General features: G+C 42.7%; 1 protein-coding gene across 1 annotated transcript in view; it reads right to left on the bottom strand.

The window, feature by feature from the left end:
- Positions 1 to 562: 562 nt before the first annotated feature.
- Positions 563 to 16,016, bottom strand: part of syne2a (spectrin repeat containing, nuclear envelope 2a) — an 85,283-nt gene continuing 69,829 nt past the window's right edge. The window contains exons 96-113 of the mRNA XM_030405261.1: positions 15,134 to 15,292; positions 13,895 to 14,061; positions 10,352 to 10,514; positions 9,821 to 10,011; positions 9,190 to 9,340; positions 8,509 to 8,691; positions 8,229 to 8,366; positions 7,706 to 7,897; positions 6,393 to 6,684; positions 6,071 to 6,139; positions 4,391 to 4,536; positions 4,137 to 4,263; positions 3,426 to 3,619; positions 3,168 to 3,344; positions 2,539 to 2,667; positions 2,266 to 2,457; positions 1,972 to 2,066; positions 563 to 1,819 (exon numbers count right to left, since the gene is read on the bottom strand). Coding sequence (XP_030261121.1) covers positions 1,612 to 1,819; positions 1,972 to 2,066; positions 2,266 to 2,457; positions 2,539 to 2,667; positions 3,168 to 3,344; positions 3,426 to 3,619; positions 4,137 to 4,263; positions 4,391 to 4,536; positions 6,071 to 6,139; positions 6,393 to 6,684; positions 7,706 to 7,897; positions 8,229 to 8,366; positions 8,509 to 8,691; positions 9,190 to 9,340; positions 9,821 to 10,011; positions 10,352 to 10,514; positions 13,895 to 14,061; positions 15,134 to 15,292 — 2,973 coding nt within the window. The 3' untranslated portion in view covers positions 563 to 1,611. The remainder of the gene's footprint in view (positions 1,820 to 1,971; positions 2,067 to 2,265; positions 2,458 to 2,538; positions 2,668 to 3,167; positions 3,345 to 3,425; positions 3,620 to 4,136; positions 4,264 to 4,390; positions 4,537 to 6,070; positions 6,140 to 6,392; positions 6,685 to 7,705; positions 7,898 to 8,228; positions 8,367 to 8,508; positions 8,692 to 9,189; positions 9,341 to 9,820; positions 10,012 to 10,351; positions 10,515 to 13,894; positions 14,062 to 15,133; positions 15,293 to 16,016) is intronic.

The raw sequence follows: 16,016 nt of genomic DNA, 5'->3' as shown, positions 1-16,016 counted from the left end.
TCTTAATCTTTTTGGCTCATTAGTTCAAAACCATCTTTAATGCACACTAGATGTAATAGCTTAGCTTAGCATAAAGACTGGCTGCAGGGGAGACACGGCTCGTCTGACGCTCTCTCTCAGGACAACTGCAGAAACTTCAGATACCAATGTGAGGTTTGTGGCTGAAATCACTGGCTGGTTGCAGCGATTTCCTGCAGTCTTATCACAGTGAGAGCAGCGCTGAGACGCTGCATCACAGATTGTTTCTACATTTCTGTTTGTGTTCAGATTAAACAAATGAGATAGGAATTAATCGCTGCATTTCAAAGCCGCTAGTGGCATTTGATTTAAACAAACAGAAAGAGCAAGACTCGCTGATTCCCCCTCAGCTCTTTCTTTTTGTCACGTGCAAACATGAGCGGTATTAATCTTCTCAATCTGATTCTTGTAAAGATGCAAATAAACAAACAATCCTTTTTTTAGGGATTCAAAAGGTTATTCTAGCCCTAAAACATCTGAACTCTGTTGATTCAAAGCTTTGTGTTTGTGTGTTTCTCTCACAATCAATCACACCAAAACAGAGTTAAGAAAATCAGTGTTTACTACCAGAAATTTAGGAGCATAAATCCACCACTGGACGTTATAAATAAGCATTATATTATTACATACTGTACATACACGTCATTCTGCTAAATCTACAGTGTTTCAACAGTGCAGTGGGAAGGAAAGAAATGTCCGCTCACAATCTATTCAAGACAAATCATCTAGAAAAAAAACAAACTGATATACTATTATGTATAAAACTGCCATCTTTTTTTTTTTTTAATATAAAGATTACATTTAACCAACCAGTGTGTTTTGTCATAAAAAATAAACTTTTTTTTTAGAGTTCAGTACAACATAAAAATAGATGAAGCGTTCTGTTTGTTTTCAGGGTCGAGTCTCACAGAATGAAATGTCAGCAGTTATAAGAAATGACATAAAATAAGGACGTGGCAGGAGTGAAATCTGGATATAAACATGTAAATCCCAACGATAATGTTTACATTTAAACAAAAAAAAAAAAAAACTGTGATAAAAGCTTATAGCAACAAGTTCAAACAAGAGAGTTATTACCAAATGAACTCGCTGTAAATTTTGTTCGCTGGCTTCGACAGCAGCTAAAGGACACCGGAACGATCTCACCTGTTACTGAAGCATCTTTGCTGCAACTACAAGACCCCGTCTACTGTACGACTCGTTCAGATGAGATCTGGAAGGGGCTGCACTGATGGATTTCTTGGATGGCGGCAAGATCTTCGCCTTATCAAACTCAATCAAACTCAAGATATCTGAATTTATTCTTCATGTGTGGCGCTTCTCCTGATTCAAAATCGGTGGTTTTGTTCGTGGAATAAATATAATCTGTTCAAAGATCAAATCTTTTAAAAACGGACACTTATAAATAAACACCATTTTAGCACTTTGGACTTTCTTTTAGAAGACAATCGCTTCTTTCGGTAAAATATTTTTTTAGTTTTCAGACAGGTTTTTCACGTGTTTCAGTGATAAAAAAGGTGGCTTGTGTTTCTCAGCGCGTTCCCCCCGAAAAAATGCCCTTCGTCTCTTTTTTCCCCCCCACGTACGTCCACATCAGGTGGGTGGTGGGCCGTTGGTGTAGCGTAACATGGGGTAGAAGGAGCGGGCGAAGTTGTTGGTTCCGGTGCAGCCGGGCTCGCTATCTGACAGGGGGATCAGACAGGGCAGGAGCAGGAGGAACAGGAACAGGAGGTGGAGGGGGAAGGCGGCACGAAGGACGCGGTAGAAGAAGGAGCGAGGCGGCGATGAGTCCCTCTTCTCTCTGCACGTCACAAAAGACACAAGGACGTTAAATTGACATGCTGTTACGTAATTAAGGCGTCAGTTGTTAAGGTAACTGCGCTCTTCTTTAAATCACAATTTAAAACAAAGAATTGTATTGTATTAACACAATATTGATGTCTCTCTGTGTACCTTTGAGTTGAGGAGCCTTTCTTTGAACTTGTGGCTTCCTGAGAAGTTTCTGCAGTAGCACCTTGGTCTTGGACGCCTGATGCAGATTCACTACCCTGAATTAAAGACAAAAGAGACATTTTTGACATACAGAACCTCACGGAAGCCCGGAGGTTTCTAAACTGAAGTCTAAATAGTTTTCCCTCCTGTGTTTATGACTAGCGTATTGGTGGGAAAAAAAATGGCAGGAATATTTCTGGAGGAAGTTAAACGTCTTCAAGAAACTGAAAAAACTAATTCCATCGGCAGTCTTACCAGATGCGGCTGCAGGCTGCTGAGGTCCCGCTCCACCTCTTCCAGCAGCAGCTTCAGTTTGCTTCCCGTCACGTGGAGTTTCTCCTGAGCTTCTTCGCTCTCCTCGGCCTCCTCCTCGGGCTGGAGCTGAGACCACAGAGCCTGGAGGGAGGCCTGCTGAGTCTGCCTGCCCCGCAGCTCCTCCTGCAGACTCTGCAAAACAAAAAACAATCAGAGTCGGTCCATCCCAGCAAGAGAGGGAACACTCGACAATGCTGGATTCAGTCTGCTTACTGTGAGCGTGTTGCGGTGTTGTTGGAGGGCTGTGCCGGGTGTGTCTGGGTGATGGATGTCCACTGCGAAGCGTCTGCTCTCTGCGTGGGCCAGCCACAGCAGCAGGGAGTGGAGGGTTTCATGGAACTCCTGTATGGAGGCTGGAGATTAGTTCTCATGGTAATGATGCCAAACAGAATTTGCAGAATTCCGACTCTGCTATACTACAACATTACACCAAAATGAGAGTGTTTATTTTAAGTTTGTTTTATTTTAAGCGACTTTTTCACATTGCTGGGAGACGAGTTTTCCATTTTTTCCCCCCTTGTGTGTCACGTTCGTCATAGCGACTCCACCAGGATGCCGGGGTGCAGTCTCATTTAGACACGTTGTTACATCTCTGAGGGTCGCACATGGCCAGTACCAATCAGGCAGCTGACAAGCACGAAGGCCACTAGCAAAAATCAATCTAACATATGTTGCACTTCAAACGAAGTACAACCAAGACCAACACAGAGAACAAGAGTGATGGCATGGTAGGAGTGAAAGAGCTTCCACAGGAAAATATAATTCTCTGATTCAAAACACCACAAGACTTGAGGCTGCATTTTTTTAATATTCTCTCATGAATACTTGGCACTTCTTCTCACCTGGCAGCGCATCAGCGTCTTCCTCAGACTGGTGTCCCACTGCTGGAGGCCTGTACAAGCTCGGCTCCAGTCTCGGTTCATAGCCGCCAGTCTGTCCTGTTTTTCTGGAGCTTCCTGAGCTCGCAGGTTCACAGACAGCATGATGGACTTGTAGCGAGTAAACATCCTCTGCATCTCCTGCAAGAGAAGATCCATGAATACAAACACAAACGCTGAATACTTCCCATCAGATCTGTTGTGCTTTTCCTTCAAGGTCACCTTCAGTTCTTTGGCTTTGGCTGCCATGTCCTCGATGCTAGCTGACGGGTCAGACTGCTGGAGGCTCTCGAGCTCCGGCATCACGTTCTCTAACCAGGAAGTGATGTCGTCGAGGTCCGACGTGAGCTCCTGAGGGCCGGCGTGCGGGTCGCTCCTGGACTGAGCCTGGAGCAGCTCCCAGCGTTCAATGACAGCTGAAAGAGCCACATTTGATGGTGGATTTAGTTGTTATTTTGCGTCCCTATTTACGAGTGCTCCACCTTCTTTGTGTAGCGACTCCTAAGCTTCCTCTCAGCACACAACCAGTGCTTTTCTGCCTGAAATAAATGCTATGTTGACACGGGCCCTATCGCAGCCTAACTTTCAGAATAAACAGCAGGCAGTCTAGGAAACTCTAAGGAAAAACTTCTTGTTTCAAGTGTTTCTGCTGCCTGGCTCTCTGTGTTGTGGTTAAAAACATGTTCACCGACTGGCCTCAAGTGCTCGTTTTTGTTTGTCTACATGATTTGCAGCCCCAGCAAATGCTTACAGATTCATATCACTACCTCATGGCATCATTTGTAGAAAAAAAAAAATATATGAACCACAAACGTCAGACATTCACTGAATTTTGTTCTTCTAACCAGATTAGGATCTGCACATTTCTCTCATCTTCAAATTGGAGCTCATGCATTCCATCACCATGAATGTAAAGCCATGAGGGTTTCTCACCAGACTGTTTGTCCGAGACATTGAGTCCCGTCAGGCCGAGCTCCTCCGGCTGCTCCTCATCATCCAGGATCAGCGAGACTCTTTTAATGTCCTCGATGCTGCCGCTGCACTGAGACATGAGACGCAGCTGGAGACACAACGGACACACTGTTAGTAGCTGCACACAGGTTTGTATAAAACATCAGCTCAGATTTTGTTTTCTGTTTGGACATCACCGGCATCAACTTTTTACATTATTTTTTTTTAAAACGTACATAGCGTTCCTGCTTCAGAGGGGTGCTGGTGAGGGTGGGTGGAGCCTCGGGGTGGCCCTCTGAGTCTAGCTGGAGAGATTGTGTTTCTGCGTCTGCCTGTGATCGCCATCTTGGAGACTCATGGATGGCCAAAGACCTGCTGGAAGCTGAAACACAAAACCACAGGCTTATTAATAATAATCTGGGTTTACTGTATCAATAATCATGCTCTCCTCTTAGAAAACCCCGGGTTCTGAAGCTTCACTGGTGGGACTTTTTCAGTTTTGCCAAGAAATACTACACATTTTTGCCAATTTCTGCTTTGATATATCTGTCTAATGAAATTATGACTCAGCGACTGATGCTGGGATACGGCATGTGGTACAAATTTACAATTATAAACACAATTATATTCTCTTACAGAAAACAAGGACTCCGAGACGATATAAAGCTGTAAACGTTTACAATACTGAATTTTAGCCAAAACTTGCCAAAAATAAAGCAGAGTAAAGACGCCTCCCAAGCACAAATAGCTTAGCCCCAGGAAACTGTAAAACTTGTGATCTGTGTGGTAATTAAACACTAGTATTCACTTTGAGCAGCAGGAAAGAAAGATTACTGCACCAGCACCCAAAGAGAGACAGCTGAGGTTCACAACCATACTAAACAACTTTTAATGGCTCTATGTTACCATTCCTCAGTAAAATCACAAAAAGGCAAAGCTTTTGTTGTCCTCTGCAGTAAAATAGTGTCTCAGATTTCCAACAAATTGCAACCAGAGACAGAGGGAAGGCGATTCCAGGTACAGATTGATTGTTGTGTCTAGTTTTATACCAGCGTCTTTGGTTAGAATTTGGGGTCGAACACATTATATGACGACCCAGGAATGAACCTGAACAATCAACTAACCTTCTCCAGAATTACCTTGAACACATCGGAACAGATCGGACACAAGAAAAAATAAGAGGTAGGGTGGAGAAAGACACAGGTAAGAAAAACATGCAAACTTTTGTACACGTGGAAAAATAAAACCAAAACGATTTACAGTGTCCTCACAGAAGTTGATACAATAACATATCCGATTACATTTAATATAAGTTGATTTAGTGAAAATGTTTTATCAAAAATTAGACCAGTATTTTAAATAAGGATCCATTTACAGAGTGAATCTTTTGAGATTGACAGGCGCATAGAAGACTGAAGGCAGGCAGAATCAGGAAAAAGACTCTTGACACCTTCCACTTCACTTGCAGTTAAGTTTATTGACAACAACTTTTCGGCACTTAGACCTTCATCAGGTTATCTGAAGGTCTAAGTACCAAAATGCTGTTATCTGTTAACTTAATTGCAAGTGAAGTGGACGGTGTCACGAGTCTTTTTCCTGAGTGAAGTATTTCTCATGAAAATTTAAAACCCATCTCACAACATGAACAAAAATCAGACCCGTTCTTGGAGATGTTTGTCCTTTAATTACATCCTACCCATGAGCCAGTTGTGTGCTTTTTCCGAAATTCAGCCCACAGTGTGTGGAAAAATGAAGAAAAGGGAAAGTGTTTGCTTTGGCCTTCAGTAGATTTTCCAAATCACACATTCAGGAAGAGTCAGAGCAGCAGCAGCAGCAGCAAGTGATGCATGAGCATCTGGTTCCAGCACCCAGAGCTGTGAGTGAATTTATTAGCGTAAAGATGTTCTTCAGCCTACCCGGTGAGGAGGCTCGTAGGGCCTCCGGGGCTTCAACAAATTCCTCCTGGAACTCAGACAACTCAGCCTCTGTGAGGAGAGAGGGGTCAGAGCAGAGGTGTGTGGACAGCCATGACTGTGTGTGTGTGAAATGGTGTTCTGTTTTTTCCTTTTTTGTAAGCTTCTACATATTGTTTGTCATTGTCTTTTATTTTGGTGTTGAATCCCAGCATAACTGCAGAAAACCTTTTAAGGGACTTTGCGTTTATGATTTTGTGACATTTAAAACCTTTATTTCAATAAAAACCATGAAACGCTACTGGAGACGACGATGTGAATCTACCTGACAGCGCACTGAAGTAGGTCCTATCCTCCTCGTCTTCTTCTTCCTCCTCTTCTTCCTCTTTCTCATCCTCATGTGATGATGACCCTCCCACGTCCACAGTGTGGTCCCACTCCAGCGGCAGGGAGTCCGGCGTCTCCCGGCCTGAACGCTCCAGCGGAGAGGCCAGCAGGTGGGTGGGCGTGGCCGGAAGGCTTCCTTGGCTCCGCCCCAGCCACGGTCTGCATATCAGCTCCAAGCTCGACTCCAAGGAAGATGTGTTGCCAGAGAGCTCCGGCTCTTCTTTGATCATCTGGGAATACATAACAAGTAATCAAGATGAAGTCGTGTTCACTTTGTTCCAAATAACTGATGCGAGGACTTTTAACAAACTGGTCACATCAGTACCATTCTAACAAGATTGCTGATCATTTTTTAGGCTTTTCATGTCCAGACTGCTACTAGTAACACAGCTTTATGACTCGGGAAAACAAATCTGACCTAATCAAGTATGTTTGTTGGCTAAATACTAACCAAACAGCAACAAGTGAAGCAAAAACAGATAAAGACATTAAATAAAAACCTTTGTCATATTTTTGTAATTAGAAACGATGGTTCTGAGGCAACATTATTATGACGTTTCAGGAACAACACAAGACTCAGTTATCACATCACAACGAGGCGATTGTTCAGTTGCAATGACAGTTGTGTCTAGAACGACATCAGTTATGATGTTATAGGAACAACACGAGCATGCCGCAGCAAAGTCATTTGCGAAATGTGACTTTGCTACATTTACCACCGGATGTGCACGTAAGCACTGCTCGCTCAAACAATAGTTGCCCCATGCTGGCGAGCAACTTTTAACCATTTTTACAACCTGTTTTTATTGTCCTTTTATTGTCCGTTGTTTCACTGTTTGGTTGGTTTATCCTCGGCTCTGTTTTTACATTATTTACTGTATTTTATTTTTTACTCAGTTCACTGTTAAGCACTTTGTAACTCTGTCTCCCTTCCAATCAAATAATATTAGTGGCATGGTCATGTTTTTGCCTTGGATATCGACGTGACATGTCCTCACCGTGGGACACTGAAAAACCAGTCATATCCTCACCTGGAAGGGCTCATTTAGGATTAAAGTGCAAACTAAAGTTATTATGAAGTTAACATCAGAAATCTTATTGACTTTAGGCTTAAACGTCAGCAAGTCAGTGGTTTGGCAAAGCCAGGATCCAACCGTTAACTTGTATGAATATAATAAAATCTGTGTAATTTCGATAAATCGAGTTATGAATTGAAGAATGGTCGCAGTGTCTGTGTGTGCTCCGGCTCACCGGAGGCTGGCTGAGGCGCTGGTGGAAGCGGACCAGTCTGCTGAAGACCTCCTGGCAGTACGAGTGCAGCTCCTCCAGCTCGTCCTCGATCAGAGCGGCGTCCTGCGGCGAGCTCTTCTGGATCAGACCCTCTCCAAACACTATCAGTCCGTCAATGCGCTCTGTGTTCAGGGTGATCTCCTTCTGGAAACTCTGTGGAAACAAAAGACTCAGTCAGGAAAATGTTGACTACCAAAAGGACATGTGTCCATGGTGAACGAACCGTAACAGAAACCTTCCTAAAAATTAGCCACAGTAAAAGCTCTGGCAGTTTTCAGCCACGTACACAGGCTGAAAAATGTGAGCACAAACTGAACTATTAGACGTGATAAAAAAAAGACACAGAGGCTTAAAAGGAGGCACTTTGTTCAGAAAATTAAACTGAGGAGAGATTGCTCCCTGTGGTATCGCCATACAACAGTCAGCTCTGTGTGTGTGTGTGTGTGTGTGTGTGAGCGTCTGTGCGGCTACAGTGTGTCCTCACGTTGAGTTGCTGTATCTTGTGATGGACGTCGCTCTCTGAAAAGTGTTCGACGTTGGTGAGCTGCAGGTCCAGCTCGGTCAGCCACACCAGCATGCTCTCCCTGGTGCCCTCAAAGTCCTCCCTCTGGGTGGTGAAATACTGACAGAGAGGTGGAGGAAAAAGATGACGAGTAAATATCTCTACAGATATTTATTACATAGCAAACAGTAGAGTGATGACAGGATCACAAGATGTATTCCAAAGAGCAACGCTGTGTCGCGCCCTCTGTCCCGTCCTGCACCTTGAGTCTGCGGAGGATGGCGGCCGCTCTGCGGTGCAGGGTGTCCCAGCGCCGGTTGCCTTCGTGGACCATGGCTTTGAGCTGGCTGGCTCGGTCAGTGCGGTTCTCCCTGGCAAGGCGGCGGTACTGGTTGTTGACAAGTTCCAGTTGGGTCAGCCGCTCATGGACCTGCCTCTGGAAACCCTAGAAAAAGGAGCAAAAGAAAAGAGATGATTATGTCTCCAAATATTGTTGTTCCACTTGGCGGACAGAAGGTGCGTTTGTTCCACAACATCCTTCTCATAACATAAAATACAATTGGGATAAAATAATCAGCAGATTATTTCAAATTGAAAATAATTGTTCTGTCCGTTATGTCAAACACACTCAGCCTGGTTTACACACATGTATCTTTAATTTCTTGCCGTTAACAGAAAACTGTAAAGGGTAGAGTTAATCATTTACTAGGAGACCAGAAAGAACATTGTGAAATAAAAAAAATAACAATGACAATGATTGATCATAGAGTCACAGCAGAGTGATATTTCAACACGTTTAAGAAGCTTTTTCCACATCAGAAATTAAAAAAGATTTCACTCAAGTGAAATTTGATACAGAACAGTGAGAATGATCCTCTTTGAGAACCAACCAAGCAAACAGAACACAGCAATTTCACCAATCACTGCAAATCACACGACCAACCTCGAACTTCTTGAGCTCCTCCTTGGCGACGGTATAAAGGACGTCTGCAGAGTTCGGGTTGGCAGCGGTGCGCTCGGCCATCTTGAGCCAATCCTCAAACCGCGAGTAGTCGTCGAGGAACTTGCACCAGAGTCTCCACGTCTCCTCGATCCTACAAGGAAGCGTCACGCTGGAGTTACAGTCTGCTGCGGAGGCTGATCTATGGCTTTTCTGATCAATATATGGAGCATTTTCTCTTCCAGATGTTAGCCTTGCCTGGCACTTAATTATTGAGTTTTTCAAATGTAAAGCATAAAATAAGTTCCGAATCAAAATGTTTTATTTCCATTAAAATGAACTAAATGGAACATGATTCTAGGCTGCAGAGCGAAACAGTTTTTTGAATGTAAAGTATTAGTATTGTCTATATATTGTACACTGTAGCCTATTACAGACATCAGAATAAGTTTATGGATGTTACACCAGCACTAATAGTAATAGACAAAGAACACAAAAATGTTAAGTTGTCCATTTGTGTAACACCTTCAAAACTTGCATGCATGACTGATTCAGGTCCACATTGATCTGACTGATACATCTGTGGTGAAAAGTGAGAGGACATTGTACAGTACGTGTGTGTTTCAGTTCCTACCTGAGCCTCCTGTCCAGAGCCATGGCACAGATGGTCCTCCAGCGCTGGTCCAGGCTGTGGCTGGTCTCCTGCAAGGAATCGCTCTCCGCCTCAGTGCCGCCGGCAGCATCTTCATCCCGCAGCAGAACATCGCACAGACTGAGCACCGACGCAACCCCCTCCGTGTGCTGCTCGATGTCCCTCTGCAGCTCCTGGACGGACACCAAAACAGACATCGCATCAGTCCACGGCAGTGAGACCACGTGTTAAAACATCAGTCCGCTGACGCACAGACAGAGGACAGCAGCTCCCACCACCACTCCCAAAATTAAACAAAGGACAGATATGAATTATTAATTATTAAGAGAGACAGAGAGTGAGAGGGAGTGACAGTGAACCAGAAAAACTAAATTATGGAATTAAAACCACACAAACAATACGGTGAAGACAAAGACACAACTACAAAACATGTCCGGAAAAGAAAAGAACAAGGAAACTAAAAAAATGTAGACAAAAAGAAAGAAGACATTGGTTGTGTGCATTATGGGCTACCTGCTGCTCAGCCAGCCTCTTCTGGATCTCTTGGTGGTGACAGACGCTGTAGGTGATGGGTCTGGACAGCTCGGCCTCCATGCGGCAAAGCCACGAGCGGAGGTTGCTCATGTTCTTATCCAGCTGCTGCACCGTCACCAGAGTCTCCTTCAGCTTCTTCACCCTAAACACACAGACAAACACACACACAGTTTAATAACTTGTACGATCCACAGTTCATATTTAGCGATCCATATTCAAATAAGCAATTGTGACTGTCTGCAATGTGTGTATTTTTCTTTATGTTACATGGATTAAAAATATCTAACTAAGTGGTTCTAAAACCTTTTCGGTTTGTGACCATTTAAAATGAAATAATGTCCACCTGCACCTATCAATAGATCCATACATGTATGTGTTGTGTTCAAGTAGTCATTTTGGACATACTTTATGTTCTCAATTTTCTATTTTCCATGTATGTTTCTTGGCTCACTATTGTTCGAGAAATTGATAGAGAGAGACAGAAAAAGGATCCGATAACAAAGCATTTGTTCTGGTACATCCTGTCTTACAAATGAATATGTTTTTAAAAAATATATGAATCACAAAGAAAACAAGAATTTCAGAAAGAATGACCAAAAGAAAGAAAAAGTTGGAAAGATAAAAAAATAAAAACAGCAAAAAAAAATGGAAAGAAAAACAGAAAGGGAAAAGACAACAAGAGAAATAAAGAGGGAAGGAAAGATGGTGAAAGATGAAGAAAAATGTATGAAGACAGAAAAAAGAGGGCAAAGGAGGAAACAGACAGAAAAAAAGACGCCGAAAGAACAGAACGAAAGTCAACGAGAACTAAAAGAGAACAAAATAAACAGCTTAGCTATTCACCAACCTACAACATTCTCAGGTATCTTATACCAAAACTTCCAGTCACCATGGCAACCGACCCCCCTCATGAGTGAACACACACACACACACACACACACACACACACAGCGCGCCACACTGACTGGAGTCATAGCAACGCCTGGGACAATACGAGCTCTCTTCTGCGGCTGAATTAAAAGCCTGAAGTGTGCCCCGTTTGGGAGTTTGAGTTAATTTCCCCCATTTGATCCTTCCTCTCCTGTTGGGGTCCAGCAGGGCCTGTCGGGGGCCGAGAGGGAGACGCTCTCCACCAAAATAATAAGCACTAAAAACAGCTGTGAGCTGTAAGTGGCAGGCTGAAGAATGCATGAAAGGGTCCCAACAGATGCCGGACATTGGGAAAACATTGAATAAGTAGAGTGTGTGAGTGTGTGAGAGTCCTTTGAGATCTTTTCCGATCCGGTTTGAGCTGTTGTTATTTTGAATGGCTCTTTCTTCTTCAAGTGGTTAGCTTAGATTTAGGAGCAGAATTGCAATTAAGCAATTAAGTTCATGTTCTGTCTTTGAAGAAATTATGTCTTCGTATCTCTTTTTAAGCTTTAAAGCTTTCCCTACTTTTGTTAAATGACAAGAGCACGAAACGACAGCCTCGCTAATGGCTACACTAAAAGCCTTATTATACTTATTAAAATGGGCTCTATATTCCAACAGTAATCAGTGTTGTAGAGTGTTTGGTCAGTAATCCTTGTCTCTCATCCTGCTCATGCAGTAAAATAGAGAAAAGACGCTGCCAACTTTATCCAATCAGGACAGAGAACTCCATAAAGGGGCAGTCCTGTTTGCATGCTTTGCTTTTACTACCAAACAGGCCAAGTGATGAAAAAAGCTTAAAGGAAAGGCAGAGCAAGTATGGTGACGTAGAGGAGGGGGGACTGCCATCAGGACTGCTACTTAGCTAAAATGACGCCAGCACTAACAGCAGAGCAGAGTGGTGATTTGCACAAAATGCAAACGTTGGTATGCTGCCATGCCTACAGTGAAACTGAGCATGCTGACGCTTTGCAGGTACTATTTTTCAGATTCACAATCTTAGTTTTTCCTGTTTGGCCAAAAGCTCTTTACTTTTTTTTTTTTTTTTTTTTTTTTTAACATATATATATGGTTTGTACTCGGCAGTTTGTGTTACGAAAAAAATCATTCTTTGAAGGAATTCAAAGAACTAAAACAAAACAAAAAAGATAATGGATTGAAAAATGTGTTCTTGCTAGCATTTGCTCCAAACCTCAGGTGCTGGATTTACACCAGTAAGAAAACTGAACTGATGCCAAAACCTTCAATGTACAGTGTATAGTCAGTGGACGTTTGTGTGTAGTTTGCCCGGCCTCATGTTTATGTCCGTGTAATGAAGACATAATGGCGTGAGTGTAAATTCTGTCCAGAAAAGTCTCTTCCCCCTCTGCAGAAACAACCATCCTAGTCAACTAAATTGTCTCTCTCTCTCTTTCACCGCCTCTCTACCTCTGACAGCCTAACAAAGACCAGCAGCTTCATGTGGAGGACCCAACAAAGACACAAAACCCGGTCAGGGGTCCCTGATGAGGAAAAGGACAAGAGCAGAATGGGTGGAGAAAACAGAGCAGAAAAGGGCCGGAGGATAAGTGAGGATGTATGGTCGGAGGATGAATTTAACAAAGTACAGCTGACCACAGGAGGCCTCAAAGTTACTCAGAGACTATAAACCCCAACTGGCATTTACTGCTGTTGCTGTAATGATGCAGCTTTTCACTGTACATGTGCTTTTAACTCCATTATTTTCCTTTGACTAGTAACTGGGCTGGCTACATCCATTATAGAATACACTTCTCCTGTTGAGCCTACTCATTTATTGTATCGTGTCAAATTAATATTTATCATAGCTGATAAACTAAAAGAATAGCTTTTTGTTATACATTATCTTCAACATGTGCATGCACTCATTATCTACAGCCCTTCTTGCCTGCATGGGATCAAGCCCCCTGAGTCTTTAAGGTTACCTCACTTTGAGAGTTAATGCATGCCGACAGACACAGCCCCTCCCACATTAACCCACCCGCCCTCCCTCATGTTGTCCCACACTAGAACAGGGCTGGGGGAGTCAGCGTGGACGAGGGGACATATGGTACTGTCTGAGACTGGTGGCGGTATCGGGTGGGGTCGGCGGAGTGTGCAGGGTTAGGAGTCTGTATCTCCTGCTCTTCTACAGGACTCTCCATCTGTCTGAGGAGGCGGGGTGTCGGGGGCAGTAACAGTTTAATATCACAGGGGCTTAACCTACAGTCTGTACATTAGAGGACGTATTCCTGACAGCTGCAGAGCACGACGGGCACAACAGCAGGTGGATGGATTCACATCAGAGTCATTGTTTAATTATAGGCTCCCAGTTCGAGCAATTTAGTCCTTAATGAAGCTAGAGTGGCTTTGCTGTGAAAGGTGCTGGCTGAGAAGGCTAATAAGAGGATGACATTTGGTGTGTTACGCAACAAAACTAGAAAACCTTTAACACACACCTACACACAGCTCGATATTTAATCTAACAACCCTCTTGCTTTTGGAGCACGAAAGTCCGAATCTGTTCTGTCCTTTCGGGTCTTCTGCAAAGGGCTTAATTGAAATACAAATACACAGTAAATTGAACCTAAAGAGCTGTGGCTGCTCTCTCACCTGGCTTCGATGTGGTGGAAGAGGTTGTGCCAGCGCTGGTTGACCTCCAGCAGTGAGCCGTGGACCTGCGTCTGCTTGGCTTCATCACTGGCCAACAGCAGCTGCTCACCGAGCTGCTTCAGGTGGCTCTTATTCTCACTGAACAAGTTGATTTCCTCCATACAGTCCTATGGAAACATGACATGATACCATGATGCTTTATTATAAAATACTAATTCCTAAAGAAAAGAAAAGGAAAAACCTAAAAAAACAAAATCTGCCCCAGATGGTGCCCAAAGTTTTTCCCTTGTAGGGCCAAAACTGACAAAACACATGGACGCTCCTATCCTCAAGTTAAAGAAAAGGAAACTGATGAAAAAAAAGCCTTACTGGAAAAAAAGAGAAAAATGTTGACTGTTTATCTGATAATTCTGACTTTTTTATCTTATAATTATGCCCTTTATCATTATTTTGACTTTATCTCATGATTTCAACTTTCCTTATAATATAATAAATAGAAAATATACAGCATATATAAGATGTTGAGAGGGAAACATCTTCACCTTAAGTGAGAGTTCAGTTCAGACTGAAATAAAGTGGGATGCTTCAAAGTTTCAGTGTCCTGTTTATTCCAAATACCAAACACCTGTTTCCATTCGCCAGGAGCAGTCAATCATCACCAGGAAGTGCCAACTTCTGCTCTCCAAATGATTTAAAAGGGTCGATCACATTCCCTCTAATTTTCTCATCTCATCTAACAGCTCAAAACAACAATCATGCCACGTTTAAACCAATTATTATCTCTTTGACTAAACGAGCATGCTTCATGATGTAACATGAAGCTACAAAAGGCTTTCAGCCACTGAAAGGGCAACTGTTGTGTTTGAAACAAAAGGACATGCAGCCATTTCATTCCAGGCCACCATCTGTCATAAACAACATACTGTACTACATGTTGCTCATGTATGGATTTTAACATAAACAAGTGATGTCCATGGCCTTAATCATGGGTGCATTTTGGGTATTAGAGAATGTGCTATTTTCTGGGAATATAGTTCAAGAAGAACCTAAATGAATGTTTCACAATGTGCATACAGGAGCAATTACACCTGCAAAACAAGCTCTAATTAAGTTAGATGGTAGATTAGGGAACTCCAATTTCATCCAAATACAAAAAAAAAAATAGCCTGTCCATGTCCTGGTGTAATATTGTGTTAGCAGTTGTATAAGGAAGATATTAATATTCCTCTGAGATTGTACCTTTTTTAGTTTCTCCACCATTTCCTCGATGCTCAGATCTCCGCTGTGGCAAACCTTGTTCTCCATCTGAGTCAGCCAATCACAGAACTCCTTGTTCTTGCCGTTGAAGATGGTCCAGGCGTTGAGGCGGTCTGCAATTTCTTGCCTGCGCAAGGACACCTGGAAGAGTCAAAGTGATAAAATTGGCATTTAGTAGCTTTGCACACTGTTAAACGCTTTATTGATGGTGAAGAAAGTATCAGTGGTCCTGTAATTACCATTTTATGATTTTACATTGTGCAGACAGGTGTATTTATATAGTAAAAAAGCTGCCTGGTGCAATTTCAAGACTGTATTTTTCTTGAAGACACCTGTGGAACAGGCTAAGCTGCAGTTAGAATAAGTTGTGCACTGACTGCATTTAAGTATTAGAGAAACATTTATTTGGTATTTGCAGCAACATTTGATGCCACTATCATGTTAGTTAAGGGTAACCAGATTAGAGCTGCAATAATTAGCTGAAACTGTTTTGATAAATGATTATTCATTTCAACATTTTCTGGTTCCATCGCCTTTAAATTAAGGATTTTGCTGCTTTCTTTGTCACTCTTGATAGTAAATGTAGTCTTTGGGCTTTGGACTGTTGGTTGGGCAAAAGATGCAATCTGAAGATGTGACTCTGGGCTCTGGGGAAGTTGAAATGAGCATTTTTCATAATTTCTTTGAGATTTTATAGACTAAACAAACAGTCGATTAATCGTAAAAATATTCTGCAGATTAATCCATTATTAGAATAACCATTAGTTCAGGGTTCAGGCCATTAACTACATGACTCTTTTTGATGAACCAGTGACTATGGAGCTTTATCCACCCAAGGCACTAAACATGATTTACAGCTTTTAAA

The sequence above is a fragment of the Sparus aurata genome, chromosome 22, assembly GCF_900880675.1.
Source record: "Sparus aurata chromosome 22, fSpaAur1.1, whole genome shotgun sequence".
NCBI classification, from domain to species: Eukaryota; Metazoa; Chordata; class Actinopteri; order Spariformes; family Sparidae; genus Sparus; species Sparus aurata.
The sequence above is the reverse complement of the archived record's forward strand: the minus strand, read 5'-3'. Positions and strand labels throughout refer to the sequence as shown.